Source organism: Lactuca sativa, chromosome 7 (assembly GCF_002870075.4).
Source record: "Lactuca sativa cultivar Salinas chromosome 7, Lsat_Salinas_v11, whole genome shotgun sequence".
Taxonomy (NCBI): domain Eukaryota; kingdom Viridiplantae; phylum Streptophyta; class Magnoliopsida; order Asterales; family Asteraceae; genus Lactuca; species Lactuca sativa.
Genome location: NC_056629.2, coordinates 106998938 through 107018124, shown reverse-complemented (window position 1 = coordinate 107018124; position 19187 = coordinate 106998938). Strand labels below are relative to the sequence as shown.

The following is a 19187-nucleotide window of genomic DNA, read 5'->3' as shown; positions in this document are numbered from 1 at the left end:
ATTTCATAGTGTGAATATGAACTGATTAAGTTATTTTATTTTATTTTTATTATTATTATTTTTAATCGGTATTGATGTATATTAATAGAGTATAAAAAAATTAATATTTTTGGTATGATTAGCTTTTTTAGGATAAAAATAAACTTAAATATTGAAAAAAATAACAAAATAAAGTGAGTTTTTTTTTCGAAAAACATATTTCGTTTTTTATATATCAACATGGATCTTTATGGAGAGAGGATGAAAAATCGTGAATAACGATATATTCGTTTTTTTTTCGATAAAAAATGTGGCCTAAAAGAACTTAAACGAAAAAAAAAGGTGAATTCTTTTGTAAGGAGAAGGATTTTTTGATATAATTTGGTGTATATGTATGCGTCCAATTTACAAGTATACATTTATTTTCTTGTCCGTTGATTATTATTATTTCCGACGCTCACAATTTATTTTTTTTGTTTCTTGTTAATTATGATTAGGAATGACAACGGGACAGGTTCGGGGCGGGGCATGGTTTCCCAAACCCGCCCCGATATCTTTCGGGTATCTTATCGGGACGTCCCATCGGGTTTCGGGTATCTTATCAGGTTTATAACAATTCATAATAAAATTTTTATTCCATTTTAGGGTACATCGATGTCTTATAAAAAATACATGTTCTAGCCTTCCTTTTAAATGAAAAATATAATGAATCACATTAATAAAATAAATTGGACGTTATATTAAAAATTATTTGATTTAAGTTTAGTCTAATACGTTAAAACATAAAAAATGATCATTCACACCAAATTGTTAATAACCAAAAAGATTGTCCACAGTAAGTATTTTATCATTGAATGCGTGCAATTAACATCAAAAGGATATATATATATATATATATATATATATATATATATATATATATATATATATATATATATATATATATATATATATATATATATATATATATAACCCCATGGTAAACACGATTGCAAAATTAATTACATTTTATACTAAAATGTCGCAATTATTAATTAAATAATGTAAGTAAATTACTAATCAAGAGCTAAATAGATAGTAACAAAATGTTATCTTAAAAATGTGATCTTAGACGTTGAAAAATGCAATATAAAAAGAAATAGCAAAAAAAGGACTAAGTGACATATTGATTTTTATTAGGAGTTTAGGAGTTGTAAGAGTTTAATACATGGACCTATTTATTTAATAGAATAGAGAATATATATATATATATATATATATATATATATATATATATATATATATATATATATATATATATATATATATATAGAGAGAGAGAGAGAGAGAGAGTGAGAGTGTGAGGTGGGTTCAATTGAGAAAATAAAAAAGGTTGAGAATGGGGGAATCATTCTCAACCACTCATTTAATCTAAGCATAAAAGACACGGTGGCAAACTTGTAAATATCGTAATAACCTTCAATCTCAAATACGCAACTATAGAAAATTCGATAACTGTTCGTTCATCATCAAAATTTTCCCTCCAACCTTCAATAATCATCCAGATTTCTTCAACTAAACCGAAATTTCTTCGCTGTTCATGAAATTGGAATCGAAGTTCTAGACTCACAGTCACAGTCAACATTGAGGGACTTGGAATCGATACTCACAGGTTCCCAATCGGATTTTCGGAAATCAAAATCAAATTGAGAAATCGATCAGAGATAGGATGTCGCATCTGAAGTCGAAATCGGAAGTATATGATGATTTGGAATTGATAACTTGATGTTTTTAACATTTTTAAAATAGTTAACTTGTTTGCACTCCAATTGTTTGATGAAATGCATAAACTAAATTACCACGTTATATTCACATATGAATATGTTTTCTTACCTGAATCAATATATGATTATTAAAAACACAAAACAAATATGCAAGTCTGTATGTTATTCATATGTGAATAACATATAAAAATTATATATATTTGTCAAAATACCTTCAATATTCATAAGTGAATATACCTTGTAATATTCATATGTGAATATATTGTGTAATATTCATAAGTGAATATATCATCTAATATTCACAAGTGAATATACTCTGTAATATTCACATGTGATATACTATGTAATACTATGTAATATTCACATATGAAATATCATTTAATACTCATAAGTGAATATACCATCTAATATTCACAAGTGAATTCATCGTCCAATATTAAAATATGAATATACTATGTTTATTATATGTTATATTCATATATGAATGATACTTAAATTGTAAAAAAAAAAATCATACTTTTTATTCATAAGTGAATAACGAATTTACTGTAAAAAAAACCTAACGCATTGTTATTCATTTATGAATAACGATAGCTGAAAATATAAAAAAAATAAATTTTTTATTTTATCTTAATACTATATCAATATGGATGTCTATTTGTAGAGAATAAAAATCATGAATTTTGGTATATTTACAATCATTTTTTGATAAAAATAGATTATAAAAATTAAAAAAAACGAAAAAAAACTATGTTTTTATATATATTAAAGTAATGATTAGCATAGTTTAAGGAAATATGTTATGTTGGAAAACACATGTGCATTCGTTTACCATTTCCGCCAGTACGTTGGAGGCTTTTGCGGCAAAAATAAATAATTGGCTGAGAATGATTCCCTCATTCTCAACCTTTTTTTCTCAATTGAACCCTCCTATATATATATATATATATATATATATATATATATATATATATATATATATATATATATATATATATATATATATATATATATATATATATATATAACCGGGATAGGGCGGGTCGGGACGAGGATAACCTACTCCCTGCCCCGAATCCAATAAAAAACCCGATAACGACCCGTTACCGAGCCAAAATAATCGGGTTTCGGGTTTCCCCGTCGGGTTCTGGTTTTTTTGCCATCCCTAATTATGATTTTTTATTGAACCTCACCATATATTGATCTTATGTGGATAAAAAAGAAATAACATAAGCAATCTTTTTGAAACCCAAAGCTCTTTGACATAGTCTAAAAAAACTTAATTGAGATAAAATACAAATAACCCATTCGGTAAGTGTTATTTGAAACACAAAAATACATTTAGATATTATCACACACTTGATCATGCATGAAAGTAGAAACTACAACGATACTATCACCCATTACATAACATGGAAGTTGATATGTTTATTATATCTATCATAACTTCATCATTCTATATATTATAATTCCGGCAACAAACTTCCCTCTTCTACTGTCTAAGAAACGACCATGGCCCTGTTCCTGTTGCAATCCTGCAAACATTTAATAAAGCAAACCATCAATAAATTTAGTTGGTTTTAGGGGCTACATCAAGAAAAAGAGGCATCATTGTTCTTAATATATATGTTCTAGCCAAGAGCTTGATTTATTTCCATGGTGGACTTTGATGTTAAATAAAAAATAGGTAAGATGAAATACGTAATTCGAAATGTATACAAAATGTTACCTCCATGTGCCTGCAATTGCACGTAAGGCCATGAAAATTGCTAGCGCGGACCATATTCCAATAAAACCGGCAACTATGTATAGGGCCAACAATGATCCGATACTCCCGATAGACACGAAGATCTAATATGAAAACGAATAGAAGTTGATATATATATATATATATATATATATATATATATATATATATATATATATATATATATATATATATATATATATATATATATATATATATATATATATAAGTAAGCTAATGTAATTTACTGATATTTTTTTATTGTTCAAGAAGGGAAAACGCCAACCATGGAGTATGCAGAATAAGCATAATCAGATGCCCCAAAATTAACTCCATCAATCACGAATGCTATTGAATTGATAGGTTGTGTGCCAGCAACAAACTAATGATGAAATTTAGACAAAATGTTGACGATCATCATATATAAAACAAGAAGAGAAGAGTATCGAAGGGATTGCAAGTTAATTAGATAGATAATGGTGTATATATATACCAATACACCTATGCTTATGATGTGCTTAACATTTATGTCTTTTGTGAACACACCAGAACCAAATTGTAAACCAACTCCGACAAGAAGAGCAACTCCAAGACCCATAACCACTCCCATCTGCAAAGATAACGATAACAATATATATCCAAATCACATGAGATGACGGTTTTACTTAGAGCATTCATAATTGTTAGTTCAATAAGAGTTGAATGATATGATAAATATATTTGTTATTAAATGGATTAAAATCTACTATAATAAGATGTTATATTGGCATTAAATGAATTGGAGTTCAATTTCAATGGGAGAAAAGAAAGTTTTTACTTTTAAATGACAAAATTGCAAATTTGATCCATACGGTTATCAAAAATTGAGACGATGGTCCAAAATGTTTTGGAGTTGAACCAGTAGTCCAAAAAATGAATTCTATTGTATGTTTGGTAATTTTTTAGTGAACTTTATATAATTTAATGCATAGAAAAATTTTAATAAAGTTCTACCGATAATTTTCTACCTCAAGGTATTGTGGATGTGTTAAAAGTTATTTCCAAAGGAGTAATAAGACAATAATAGTAGGCTAAAACTAAAGATAGAAGTGAGTGTAAATTAAGAGAGAGAAAATAATTAATATATAATAGTTGATAATATTTTTCTGAAAAGCATTAAGGTAAAAGGAGAAACATATAAAAGAAAAAGGCTATGACCAACACTCTATTATACCCATCATTCAATCTTCAATTGTTCTTTTATATATAATGAAGAACATAGGCCATTACCAAAGGGTTGTCTTCAAAGCAATTAATAATGGTACACAAAATACTTATAACTATAAATGTGGAGTGTACCTGCAATACTCGAGACGCAGTTGCTGTTGCTTTCTCGTTGTCCTTTTCAGCAAATGATGATGCAATTATGGCCTATATAAAGAGGGAATCAGTAGATGGCTTATAACACTCATTAATTGTTGGTGTCAAAAAAAGAGGGATGGGAGTGTTTCAAGCACACAAACGTACACATAAAATAAAAAACATTTACCTGTCCAGCAACAGCCAAACCATCAGAAAGAAGTGAAGATGTCAACCAGACCTGCAAGCAAATTTGAAATGCAGCCATAGGTGTTGCACCCAACCTCGCAGCAAGCGATGCTGCAAGTGTTACAGGGATAGTTGCCGCTATAACCTTAAACAACAATAACGAACCTGAAGAAACCACACAATATAAAGAATATCGATGTAATTAAAAAAACAAGCGTCGATAATGGATTGAAATTCAATTAAGTTGCATGACACTTATAAACCTTGCATACCATTTTTAAGAAACCGATTGAACTGTAAAGCTTTAGTGCTTAGAGGTAGTAGGTTAACTTGATTCATCAATTTGACGAGCAAAATTAACATGATCAAGTATCTGTGAAACAAATGGATGGTGTTTAAGCGCAAGAAAAGAAACTACGATATATAACTCATCATGAGCGAAAAATGATATTAATGCAAAAATATGAATGAAAAAGAATTACGTACTGGGAAAGAACATGTGCTATGGCTGCCCCACCAACGCCTAAGTTGCAGGCAAACATAAAAATTGGATCCAAGATTATGTTCGCTACATCACCTATAACTGTATTAGAACAAATGGAAATATATAATTAGCAACATATATGAAGTTGTTAGGTGCTAGCTCATGTATATTTAAAAAATTAAGATGATGTTATAAGTGATATATATACCAGTGGCATATAAAGGAGTTTTAGTATCCTTCAAACCACGAAAGACACCTTGCATTGCCAAAGAGAGAAGAACAGCTGGAGCTCCAAGCGATCGTAGAGTCAAATACTTCAGTGCAGGTTTTAACATCGGAGAACCCTATTCAACATTTATCGAACACATGATTTAGATCATAATATATCACAATACACAAGTGTATATATATCCATAATTAATGTAGTTGCTTACAGATTTCACACCCATCAAAGCTAAGAGCGGTTTTGATAGAAATACAAGTAGTAGTGTTACAAGAACACCAAGCACTAGACCAAACAATAGTGCTGTTGATGCAGAGGGGATCTTGCGCTTTAATTTTTTGAGCTTTGGTGCATCTGTGGTGCACTCCATAGTTGTTTGGTTGCATGGAAACATTTTAGAACCTGATAAATTATAACAGAAAGATATTAATATACACTAGATATAACAGATATATAGAGCTTCGCTTTGTGAAATAAAACAAGGGTCCATAATATATAGTTTATTCCACAATAGAGGCATGCATGATGCATACGTATACGTACCATCTTCTGGCGCATCAGATGCATTTTTCTCACTATTTTCTTTAGAACCATTCTCCATATTCTGAAGTTTTACATCATCTAGTGTCCTTTCTTCTGTCGCGTTCTTTTGGTTCTCAAGTTCAATTGCTTTAATGTTCATTTTTTCTATAGTCTCTTCCTCAGCGACAAATGAAGTTGTAATACTAACAAGTGGGAATATCGCTACTTTTGAAACTTGATTGAAAAGAGCGATAGATACTCCAACTGCAGCAATTTCTACTGGACCTGTATAGAACCATATAAGTGGCATTATCGTTCTCGATCTTGATGTTTTTGCATGGACAGATGAAAAGAATAAGTTGAACTTCGAAAAATATATATATATATTATGCATCAATGTAAGACGATGTTAATTAGTTCGATTGGATGATGTAATGACAAGGCATATATACCTATACGACCAATGAACATGGTATCGATCAATGAAGCAATAGGATCAGCAGCTAATGCCATGGATGCTGGAAGAGCAATGGAAAGTATTTCTCGACCAAGTGTGTCTAACTTGAGGGCAATCCTATACAATAAAAATAAAATAAAATTATATATATATATATATATATATATATATATATATATATATATATATATATATATATATATATATATATAATAACAGTTTCCAAGTGGTACGATGAAGAAAACTACCTAGCATCTTTGAATAAAACAAGGACCGGAAAGTTCCACTTTGCCTGAGTAAAAGTTGCAACACCTTCTTCAGCCATGGTTATTTATATATAATGCAACAACTGCAAGATATACGAGAATATTTTATCGTTAATAACTAAAATGTAGTACTCATATATATATATATATATATATATATATATATATATATATATATATATATATATATATATATATATATATATAATACAAACATGGTGTCTACTAACCATTATGTGTTAGCATGATGCTATATATCATCTTGAAAGATATTTGGCAAATAGAGAGATAATTGATAACACGACATAACAAAAATACACGAAATTGTATAAAATTGGGACGAAACTGAAAATTAAATTCGTATTTATGTCGCGTTCGTATCAAGTACAAAAAAACGAAGCCGTATCATGTCGTTTTCGTGTTCAAAATTTGACACGAAATTAACACGATTTAATTGTTGTTTTTTGTGTTTGTCGTGTTTATCTTGTTATGTATGGCATGAAATGTTTTTTTATTAATTACAAATAATCAAATATTAGCTATGGCCCTCCAAATTATTAAATAAACTCTTTATTAAGATTTTTATTTATTGGAATTATAGGTCCTGCTAAAATATTAAGAAAAAAATTATTGCTAAGAACTTGTTGATTAAAAATCATTTTAAAAGGCTATATTTGAAGAAGATCAGCCTTTTCAAAGTTTTTCATTTTGAAAAACTTTTGGAAAAGCTTATAGATGGTCTAAAATAAACATAAATAGACATTTTTATATACAGCAGAGCAAACTACCACTATTATAACTATAGTTAGCATTGTAATTAGCTACTTGGCTTAAATAGCTTGGCCCGATGAGAAGAGGCCAAAGTTTAAAAATATTGGGAGATTCGAGAGGTAATGCGATATGAGCATATGACGCGTTACCACGACCAGGTTAGCTCGAAAGATACACACCTTAACAAGACAAGCAAAAGATTTTAAAAAAAAAAAAAAAAAAAAAAAAAAAAACACACATTTGTTCTTTTCTTTTTTTTTCCTTCCAAAAACCTACCAAAAAGAGCTCACCTCTCTTTGATGTTAATAAGCAATTGATCTTCTTTACTTAGGTATGAAGACTCAATTTGCATTGAGCTTTAAGGCAGAAGAAGCTTCCTTATATACTATCTTCTTTTTTATTTTTTTATCAAGAGACCTATAATATTTTTCTAACAGGTTGTCCCATATAGTTATAAAATATTTATTGGAAAGTATCCCAAGATGTGGGAATTAGATATTTATCTTGTCATTGTCCTCGGATTCGAAGAAAATGATACGTCTCAAAAGAATATTCATTTATTAATGAATTTTATGTTTGTATCCTATTCTAATAAAAGAGTCTATTTACTATTACGTGATATTTTTTCAACCCCTTCTCAATCAAGAAAATTTCAAAATGAAGTACCGAATATATACACTTCAAGCCTTTTAACAAATAACCGAAACCTTCTAGCTTTGCGGTATCCAATATTTTCCTCCCTCATTGAGGTTGAGGGCAGACCCGTCCCAGAGGGTGGGCGATAGAGACGACTGTCCAGGGCTCATCTTTCAAAGGGACCCAAATTTTTTATGCAAATTGTTATATTTAGAAGATAATACACATAATTTTCTTTTAATTACTGAGTTATTATAAAAAAAACATTATGACATTTGCGTATTTTAAGGGTCTATTTTTTTATCTCGTCCCGTGCTCAAAATATGTTCGGAACGGCCCTGGTTGAGGATTCAACTCTCGTAGTGGATATAAGTAGAATAATTTAGGGGGGTGTGTGTGTGTCTATATATATATATATATATATATATATATATATATATATATATATATATATATATATATATATATATATATATATATATATATATATATATATTAAATAAATTAATAATTAAGATATATTTTTATTAGTTATGTAAAATTATAATCCTTGATTTAAACTAAATATGTAAAATTAATTTTCAATATATATTAGACATTTTTTATTTTTGAATTAATGAAAACAATAATATAAAATTTAAAATTTAAAATGAAGAATAAATAGATTGACAAGTAGCATCACATTAATCAGGAGGTCTAATAAATTTAAAATAGATAATTAATAGATTGTCAAGTGGCATCACATTACTTAAGAGATTTAATATGATGACACATGACAAAAGAACTACTCTTTTATTAATATAAGGACCTTAAGAACCACTTATTTTGTTCTATTCTTTAAAACTTATTTTGCAAGAAAACTTTCTCAAACTGTCCCAACAACACAAAACCCAACACCAGCTCAGCCACCTACCGCCTATTGTCGTCGTCATCTACCGCCTTTCGTGGCCGGAATGTCAAGTAGCCAAGGTTTTCACTTCAGATCCATCGTCAACCGATCTCAAATCTGGAGTGAAAAGCCGAAGGCCACCACCGACAAAGCACTACTTCGTCTGATCTATTAAGATCAGATATGGTCTGATCTTCATCGGAAACCTTCAGATCTATCATCAATGACTACCGCCGCAAAATCCTTCGTCATCCTCCGCCTCCACTCCGCCAAATCTACAACCGCATCCAATTCGTTTTCTCTCTAATCTCCATAGAACCGCCTGATCTGCATCAAATCTTAATAGATCTGATGTGTTTTTTATTTTCAGATTTGACTAACAACATTATAAATAAAATGACATTTAGTGGCACAAAAAAAGTGTCACTAAAAACCAAAAAAGTGCCACTAAAAGTCCTTTAGGCAATCAGCGGCATAAAAAAAAGTGTCACTAAAGGCCTTTAGAAAAGAAATATACTTTATTTATAAGGTCATCCGGAGGGACACCATTGCATATTCAGTCACTTTACACTTAACAATAATAAGCAAACGAACTAGTACGTAGAGAAATGATTAATAAGCTACTGAATTCCTAAAATGGAATACCAATTTGAGCAATATTCTTCACAATCCTTCTCTTCTTATCAATACAAAAAGCATACTTTATCTGGTTAAAAAGAAAAACCACCAAAGTACACTATTGTAATAATATGCAAAATCATCTCATAAAAGTTTTAAAAAATAAAAATAAAATAAAAACTTCTAAAAATTAGGCATGTGTTTACCTTGCCGATAAGTGACACAACACACATGGATGTCATCTATGTACGTTTCTTGTACATCCATCATCCATGAATCAACTGATGTATCTGCATGATTATAAGTCTTTATAAAAAAAAAGTAAGCCACCTGCATCCCAAAAGTACCTTCCGAATACAAATTTTTATAAAAAAAAGTTATGTGTTTTTACATGATTTAAAACAAAAACGAAATTATCTACGATTTTCTATCACCAAAATTCCACTAATCAGATTCATACTTCACACCATTGCTTTCCCCTAAAAACTTATATAAAATGTATGTTTTGATTTTTTTACATTGTATATGGTTTGATAAATAAAGTGTACATACGGTTTAGAAACTACTTCACCCAATTTCATGCATCAAATATAAACTTACAAGAATCAAGAAATATTTTGTTGTGCGATTTTCTTCATCAATATTGCAATCCAAGCTATCACCAGAATTAGGACTGGCATTTTAAAAACTTCTTTGATAAGGTATGAGCTTGCCCGACTAATATCAATAGTAAATATTAAGTTAAACACCGAGTAACATTGCTAAAAAGGTATAAAAGGCAAAAACAGAATAAAAAAAAATGAAACAGCTAAAGTGAATAGGAAAACCTTTGGTCAATGATAAAACATATGTCAATTTCTCTTTCTTCAAGCTTCTTTAAATAATCACATGTTAATTCAAGTATTCAAATAGCTTAGTAAGTTATTTTCATATTAATATATAAATATTGTATTTTTAGTACATATATATTAAGAAAATGAGTGAAAAGTGTACATCTACACTAAGTAACAAAAAACGTCACTCAAAACAAAACTAAAAAGAATTCAGATACAAGATAAAATAAGCATATTACCATTTTATATTGGATTTATCAAACCATTATTTCTTAGTAATTTTGACTTCTCGGTATGTATATTGCTCATAAGATGAAGAGATTAAACTTTTATCATTTAGATTCATGAATCTAGTAGTTGGTGAATAGCATTTTATCTATTACAATTGATTAATCATCTTCACCTTCTTCTTGATTAGATTATTAACTTTAACTTGTACTTTTTATCTCAAACATTTCATCAAATAGGTTATGTGCATCAGAAATTCTATCTCTATTTTGGAGCTCTTCATAAATTAGATGTAGTGCCGTCTCATTAACCTATTTCTTGATTTCAACTTATTCTCCATCTGATAACATAATTCTTAATTACGCCAATATCCCGTCAAAAATTACACCTAGTCGGCCCAATCAAGTAATTAATAAAGACCAAATCTAATCATACCTTCGAATATGTCAATGTAGAAGAATTGAGAGTAGATGAATGAAGCTAAATCCATATCCGATAGCAAAACTGATTGCTTTGTCCAAGTTGATCACCAGCATATCCCAACTCAGGTTGTGGCTTCGTCCAAGGTGGTCATCAGTGTTGGATGCGACAACGACGACGGGAGTCCGGCGGTGAGTTGGTGACGACGAGGGCTGTTGGTAAGTAGAAGACGATGATGGATAACGACCGGGGGTGATCAACGAAGGAGAATGTAAGACAAGGGATGAATCGAGAGATTATCTATTAGTTTTTCTCTTAAAAAGTTTTCCCTAATTTTTTTCTATGTTTAAAAAAGACATCGCTGAGATATTATTGAATTTTTGGAAAGCCCGCGCGTTTTTTTGGTATGTTGAAAAATTTAGACAAAGGCGGGGAAAATAAGAGGGAAACAATAATTTATTTTTAAAATATATAGTGTCACAACCAAATATGTGCTACTAAATATAAGCTATAGTGGCACAAAAGTATTCTGCCACTAAAAGCTTGTGACACTACATGTAATTTTATTAGTAGTGCAACCACCGATGAACCATCATTTCTTTCTCATACGATTGGCGCACCAGATCTCGAGATTAACGAAGTTCCAAATGTCGTATCTACTACCTCACACCAGATCTACATCAAATATGATGTATACGATGCATTTCATGTATGGATCTGGTGTATCTGATGCATTTCATGTTGGCTTGCATCAGATCTAATTTTGAAGATAAGTCTCCAAACAAAATAAGGTATGTTGATTTTTATAGATAAACCTTCTTTAAGTTTTGTTTTCTACTTGTTTTTCTACTTACATCTGTTGTAGATCTCTATGATATAGTTTTTGTTTATTTTTTTCTGTTAAAGTGTGAATTTTATGTTTTAATCTCTCATTTGTCGTATAATTTTGTTAATGTTAGTTTTAACTACTATTAAGTTGTGAATGTATAATTATTTTTGAATTTTTTATAAAAGTCTGTGAATTTTCTATATTAAATTATGTATTAATTGTAATAAGAGTTTTAAATTGATAATATGGATGTGAATATTACTTTTTGTGTATTGAAATGTGAATTTTGTGTACTAAGTTGTGAATTTAGTGTTTTAAACTGCGAATTGACTGCATTAAACACTGAATTTTCTTTTTAAACTACAAATTGACTGCATTAAGTTGTGAATTTTCTGTTTGAACTGTAAATTGACTATATTAAGCTGTGAATTATGTGTATTAAAACCATTAGTTGTTTGTATTAAACTATGGATTTTGTGTATTAAACTATGAACTGACTATATGAAGAGTGTTAAGTTGAAAATATGGTTGTGGATGTATACTTTCTATGTATTAAACTTTGAATTTTGTGTACTAAACTGTGATTTTTGTGCTTTAAACTGTGGTTTTTCTTCTTAGACTGCGAATTGACTATATTAAGCTGTGAATTTTGTATATTAAATTATGAATTGATTGTATTAAGCTGTGAGTGAATTGACATGAAGCTGTGATTATTTTATAATTTTCTGTTTGCTTTTGAAATACTATAAATTTTATTCACAACTTAATATATTAAATTCACAATTTAATACATAACATCTATATATTAACGTAACATGTAAGTTTTAATTTGAAAATATGGATGTGAATATATATATATATATATATATATATATATATATATATTGTATTAAATTGTGAATTTATTTTATTAAACTGTGAATTTTGTCTATTAAACTATGAATTGATTTTATTAACAGTTTTAAGTTGATAAAATAACTATGAATTTATACTTTTTGTTTATTAAATTATGAATTTATTGTACTAACCTGCGAATTTAATGTATTAAGCTATGATTTTTGTGTTTTAAACTTTGAATTAACAGCATTAAGTTGTAAATTTTCTATTTTAGTCGTGAGTGACTATATTAAATTGTGAGTTTTGAGTAATAAACTTTGATTTTTGTGTTTAAAAATATGAATTAACTGCATTAAACAGTGGATTTTCTGTTTAAACTGTGAATTGACTGTATTTTGCTGTGAATTTTTTATAATTTGTGTTATAATATGAATGATTTATGTATAAATTTTTTTGTTAATTTTCTTCTTAATATATTTATTTTTTGTGTTGTATAAGTATGTAAGAATGCATTAGTTTTTATAATAATTTTGCATTAAATTCAAAATGAGTGAAATAAATGGTTTTATTAGACTATGAATGTAGTATTTAAGTTATTAATAAATGAATTTATTTACAGATCTGATTTAAAAGAAAATGATGATTGCGATGCTGGTAGAGGTGGTTTGTGGCAGCGTGTGGTGGTGGTGGTGGTAGAGTTTGATTTTTTGATTTCTTTGAGTTTGTGAATTATTGTAAAATGGTTTGTATGAAGTTGTGAATTTTGTGAATTAAACCATAAACGGACTATATAAAACTGTATTTATATAAGTTTTTTGTTCAAATATGAGAGCATATAAGAATGGAAATATTATATTACAAAATTATAATTTTGCCCTTTTTGTATCAGAAAGAGAAAAATTAGGATTTTCACATGTTTAATAAGAGTATCATGTAAATATTTACTAATTAATGGGGGTTCTTAGGGTTCTTAATCTTTTGTGGTTCTTATTTGAACCACTCCCTATATATATATATATATATATATATATATATATATATATATATATATATATATATATATATATATATATATATATATATATATATATATATATATATATATGATTAGGTTATTGTATTCTAACTATCTATTGTGTGGTTGTACCTTTGATTGTGGACCAATTATTTTAGTTATTTTAAGAAAGTGATTAATAAAAATTATTGAATTAAAAATAATTGAAAAATACCATCTAATTTCACAATAAGGGTAATTTAGTCAATAGAGATAAAGTTTAAAAAGGAAAATTCCTGATTTTGGGGATAATTAATTCTCTTGATTTAAAAAATTCTGATTTTTTTTAAATAATACAATTTTAATTCTAATGTTATTTTTAATTAAACCCAATTTTATTACGTATGAAATACATTCTGTTAGAATGACATGATATATATTTATGGCAGAATACATATTTTGATTAAATGAATTTTTGAAGAAAAACTACATTCTTCAACTATCACTTTGTCACACCCCAAAACCAAGAACGGCGGAAACGTTCAGGGGTGGAGGACGTCATGTGAAGTATCATAACAGTGTAAAGTAGTAAACAAGCAACAACATCATCCATTGCATTAAAAGTAAGGTTTTAATACATGTGTGTTCTTTCATTGTAATAAGACACCAAAATATGTAATCAAAATAAAAGACGAGTCTTGTATGTGCTCCATCTTCTCAAAAACCTAGCCATCATACCTATCTACTGGTGACATGAAAATACAAGTTATTTTGAAAGAGTAGATCAGCATAAAGCTGGTGAATTCATAAGTATTTATGTGTCAATACTCTGTTTTGGAAAGCTGTTATGAATGCCATGTAAACCTTTGAATGAAACATTTGATATAAGTGTGAAAACCCTAGAAAATCCCATATTTCCTAACAGTATAAGAGTAGTCTTCTACCAAGACCCGAATGTTTTGAAAGTAGTCTTCTACCAAGACTTGAATGTTTTGGTGTAACAAAGATGGTTTTTCCCCTGTATGACTACTATTAACAATATATAGTCTAACTCATCGTTTATGTGAACGTGTCACAAAATAAAAGTAATAAGGAAAATATAGCCATTTAAGTATTATCCTTTTGTATTAGGATAAACACAACATCGCGACTACCGAAAAGTATTAACCTTGAACCTCCGTAGATGTTCATTTTCCTCTGTAGCTAACAGCAGGTTGAAGGAATGGTTAGTCCCGTAAAGGTACCCGTAGTATAAGTATCAACTGTAGGCATCCGTAGATGTTCATTACCTCTGTTGCCAACAGGTGGGTGCCGGAATGGTTAGTCCCGTATAATATCCTTTTGTACTAGGATAGACAGAACTAATCTACACGTATAGTATGTAATAGGATCTCATCGTATAGTATCTAGGTACAAGTATCCATGTAAGAGGATCCAGGTAAGTATATCTCTTCGTATAGCATTTAGTATAGACTCATAAATGAACTGACTCTGGTGTGATTCCTTGTAATAGGAATAATGTTTTGTATCCCCTAAACTATCCCTATGATAGTTTACTGGAATGTATTTGTTGTCCAAGAAGGTTTATACACCCTTGCTACTCAAGAGTGTGGGAACTGAATGAAGAATGAAAGCTATCACATCAATATATATATATATATATATATATATATATATATATGAACATAAGTGTATGGATATAGATTTGATCAAGGACATGAAAGAGGTTTTATAAAACATTTAAGAGTTTTGAACAATAAATAACAATGACTTGATGTCATTTTATAAAACATTTCAAAAGTAATTCATTTGTTAACAAAATATTTTAAGACAAAAAACCATTTCATGTATCACATTTTGAAGCATGTGAGATAAGTTGGTTGAAAACACAGTTATAAATCACATGTGATTGATTCTATAACATACTATTTTCTACTTGTATCCCCCCCCCCCCATTAAAGCATTTAAAATCATTTAAAACATTGATTAAGGGGTATGAACTCACCTGTAGATGGTGGTTTGGATGAACTGAATGATGTAGGATTGCTAGGTGTCAAGTGAAGACTTGTTCACACCCAATGATCCTAGTTAACATATAATCACATATATATGTATCCACTTAGACTTTAAACCACTAATTGACAAAGTTAAGACATCCTAAGGCATGTAAAACACCTTATATAAGTGCTACAAGTCATAAGGATTGCATCTAAGTGTTGTAGGACCTTGCTATTGTGTTTGGGGTTCAAGGGTAAACTCCTTTGGAGTTTACGGTTTTGTGACCATCACCCAATGAGTTTACGGTCGTAAAATCATGAGTTCACGTTCGCAAACTCATCACTCTTTGACCATAAATTGTTTTGAGGTTCTACAAGTCCTTTGAAGCATTTCTACATGATGGCTAGGCCTTTGGAAGAGATTAGGGCACCATTTCCCTCCTTTGAGGAGTTTACAGCCCTAAGACCATTTCCTTTTGGGTTTACTACCATAAACCCATATGGATTATGGTATTTTCATGTTTTCAAGTCCTATACACATTAAGGAGTGGATCTATGCAAGTTACCAAGGCTTAGTAAAGGGATAGGGACATTTTGGCACCTAAAGAAGGGTTTATGATTCAAGGAGTTCTTGAACCGTAAACACCTTTGATCTTGGTGTTTCCTTGTGTTTCTTTGATGTATGGAAGTATAACAAGCTCTACAATACACTAGGGTAGGAGTACTTACTAGTTAAAAGCTTGAAAGGTACCAAAAGGCCAAGAACATTAGTGTGTGTTCTTGGTGTTCTTGGTGAAACTTGAAGATTCAACCTTTTGGAAAGATTCCATCGATAGAAGTGTGTTAATTCACTAGATTAAGTGATATACCAACTTGAAAGGGCTAGAAACACTTACTAGATGGTGATCTTGAAGAAATTTTTGGATGATACTTGAGAGAGTTTGAGATTTGGATCTTGAAAGTTGGAAAAGTGATAAAAATAACAAAGTGTCACTTTTATACCACTTCCCATTAGGGTTTACGACAGTAAACTCATTGTTTAGGTCGTAAACTCTAAACTTTTGATGTTTTGAAAGTTTATTGTTGCACAATAAACCCTATGGCATCCTCTCTCCTGATATCTCCTAAAGTGTTAATCCTGAAATACTCAAACTTATTCCAAAAAGTCTGAAAATTAACAGTAACTGTTCTGACTTCTATTGACTTGACATGTTGCAGATAATAGAAATTTCGGGTTGTCACACACTTGAAAAATAATAAGATCCATATATATTTATACACATCTGAATGTAAATATGGATTCATACATATTCTTAGAGAATATAGTCATATAAATTTTAATATAATTATATATTCTAACAAAATGTCATAAAAATGAATAAAAGTCTTAAAAATTAGCATTTTTAAATATACAATTCATGAACGCACTTGATCTTCTTCAATGGTCCATTCTTACGAGAATGACATTCTATGAGAATAGCATCTGATAACAATGATATTTTGTAAGAATATATATGCACTTGTCTCTGCCAAAAAAAACTATCAAATCCTTTAAACATAAACGTAATGTTTTTTTTTCTTCCATTCACGAAAAATTCTAACTTTTATAGCCACTATAAAGAGTTAAAAGCATGTAACTTGCGATGTGCAATCATATTTCTACATGATGAAACCACGAAATTGAAAGGATTCTTTTGAATCGTAAATGTATGTAAAAAATTTATATTATTGTTGTCCAGATTGCTCACTTTTGTTTGAAATGGAATAAAATAATAAAAAATCGAATTACAAAAGATGACATGATGATGAATCAATTGCATATCCACTATTTCTTCATACCTTTCGGCTTGTTTTGCAGGTTTTGCCATGTACACATTTTCCTCATGTGAAGCTTCTTCAGATTCCATTTTGGTTAATTAGTATATATTTGGATCAAAAGAAAAAACATCACATCAGTTGAAAATATGTGTTATTCCTAGATCTAGTCGTATAGATTGAAAAGATTTAATAGCTTATACATAGCAAATCTTTTTATCTGACATGCTTAAGATGCAACAATGTTTAATATATTAGAGGAACTCATATTACAACAGAAGAAAACCTAATCTACTACTGAAGAAAACCTAATCTACAAGTATGTGCATCACGAAAACAAATCGATTTTTATGCAACTGCTAATGACGCTAAATACATTTGTCCAAATATTCCCAAAATTCGCATCGTGGATTGTACAGTACAAATACTGATGAAGAATGGTCAAGTTTCAGATGAAACAAGTTATTGTTCCACTAATTGTTTCTTTATTTTTGGTCCATAGACATATCAACATATACTCTTTACTTCGATTTGCAATAAAGTCATAAAATACAACTAGATAGCTACACAGTCTTTAGCTAATTCAAGCAGTTGCAGATCCTACACACCAAGATTTAAAGATTTGAATTTTCATTCCAAATCGATTGCGAGTTTTGAATTGCAGATCCAAATCAATTACGAGTCAATTTCAACTATGGAAAGTTTTGTCAACAAGATTAATCAGATGTTACATTAATAATTTAAAAAAAGAAAAGTACCAGTAACCAATTTTCGATTTGGCTTTGACGCTCCCTTTCCGATAAAACTAAAAGATAAACCTTAACCTGTCCTTTGACTTTCGAATTGATATGAGTATCTTGATCTCTGGTTGGATTCTTGTCTTCCTCGTTCATCATTCCCTACATATTTTGTTTTGATTGAATAGGGTAGTTGTGGTATCGTCGACAATGGTGGCTATGAGGAAGGAAGTGGGTATTCATGGTGGTCCTATGCGATGAAGATGATGGTGGTGGTTATCGGCGATGAAGATGATGGCGGTGCTCAGCAACCGGAAAAATGGGAATATGGTGGTAGTCGTCGGCGATGATTTTAAGGGTCGATGTTTCTATATGGTGGAATTGGTGGAATTAGGGGTTTTGAAAGTGACGACTATAGATAAAAAGATGATAAATTAGGTAAATTACCCTAACATAGAGAATATTTTTGGAAATTATTTATCAGATTACTTAATTACCCTTATTTATTTATTTATTTATTTAATTTCTTTTTAAAATTTGATTGATACACAATCATTCCTACATTCATACAAGGAGGCTTGGATTTGTGTGTTATTTCTGATCAACACAAGGTAA

The 19187-nt window shown here is 29.6% G+C and overlaps 1 protein-coding gene across 2 annotated transcripts; it reads right to left on the bottom strand.

The window, feature by feature from the left end:
* Nucleotides 1-3007: 3007 nt before the first annotated feature.
* On the bottom strand, nucleotides 3008-7027 carry LOC111895115 (protein DETOXIFICATION 43). 2 transcript variants are annotated; one of them, XM_052765545.1, is made up of 13 exons: nucleotides 6951-7027; nucleotides 6698-6819; nucleotides 6267-6530; nucleotides 5935-6125; nucleotides 5709-5844; nucleotides 5503-5599; nucleotides 5289-5389; nucleotides 5018-5181; nucleotides 4828-4899; nucleotides 3983-4099; nucleotides 3776-3871; nucleotides 3472-3593; nucleotides 3008-3277 (listed from the first exon to the last, which is right to left on the bottom strand). In XM_052765545.1, exons 1-13 carry the CDS (start codon nucleotides 7025-7027, stop codon nucleotides 3235-3237), a joined length of 1602 nt encoding a protein of 533 aa, XP_052621505.1. In that variant the 3' UTR covers nucleotides 3008-3234. The 2 variants fall into 2 exon arrangements, with proteins under 2 accessions (XP_052621505.1, XP_052621506.1); XM_052765546.1 differs by having other exon boundaries at nucleotides 5935-6077.
* Nucleotides 7028-19187: the final 12160 nt, after the last annotated feature.

Excerpts from the sequence above, each read along its gene's own strand:
- LOC111895115 (XM_052765545.1), bottom strand. The coding sequence starts at position 7,027 with ATGGCTGAAGAAGGTGTTGCAACTTTTACTCAGGCAAAGTGGAACTTT. Across the intron at positions 5,845-5,934 it reads CTTTGATGGGTGTGAAATCT|GGTTCTCCGATGTTAAAACC; the intron begins GTAAGCAACTAC and ends AATGTTGAATAG. Across the intron at positions 3,872-3,982 it reads TCATAAGCATAGGTGTATTG|TTTGTTGCTGGCACACAACC; the intron begins GTATATATATAC and ends TTTCATCATTAG.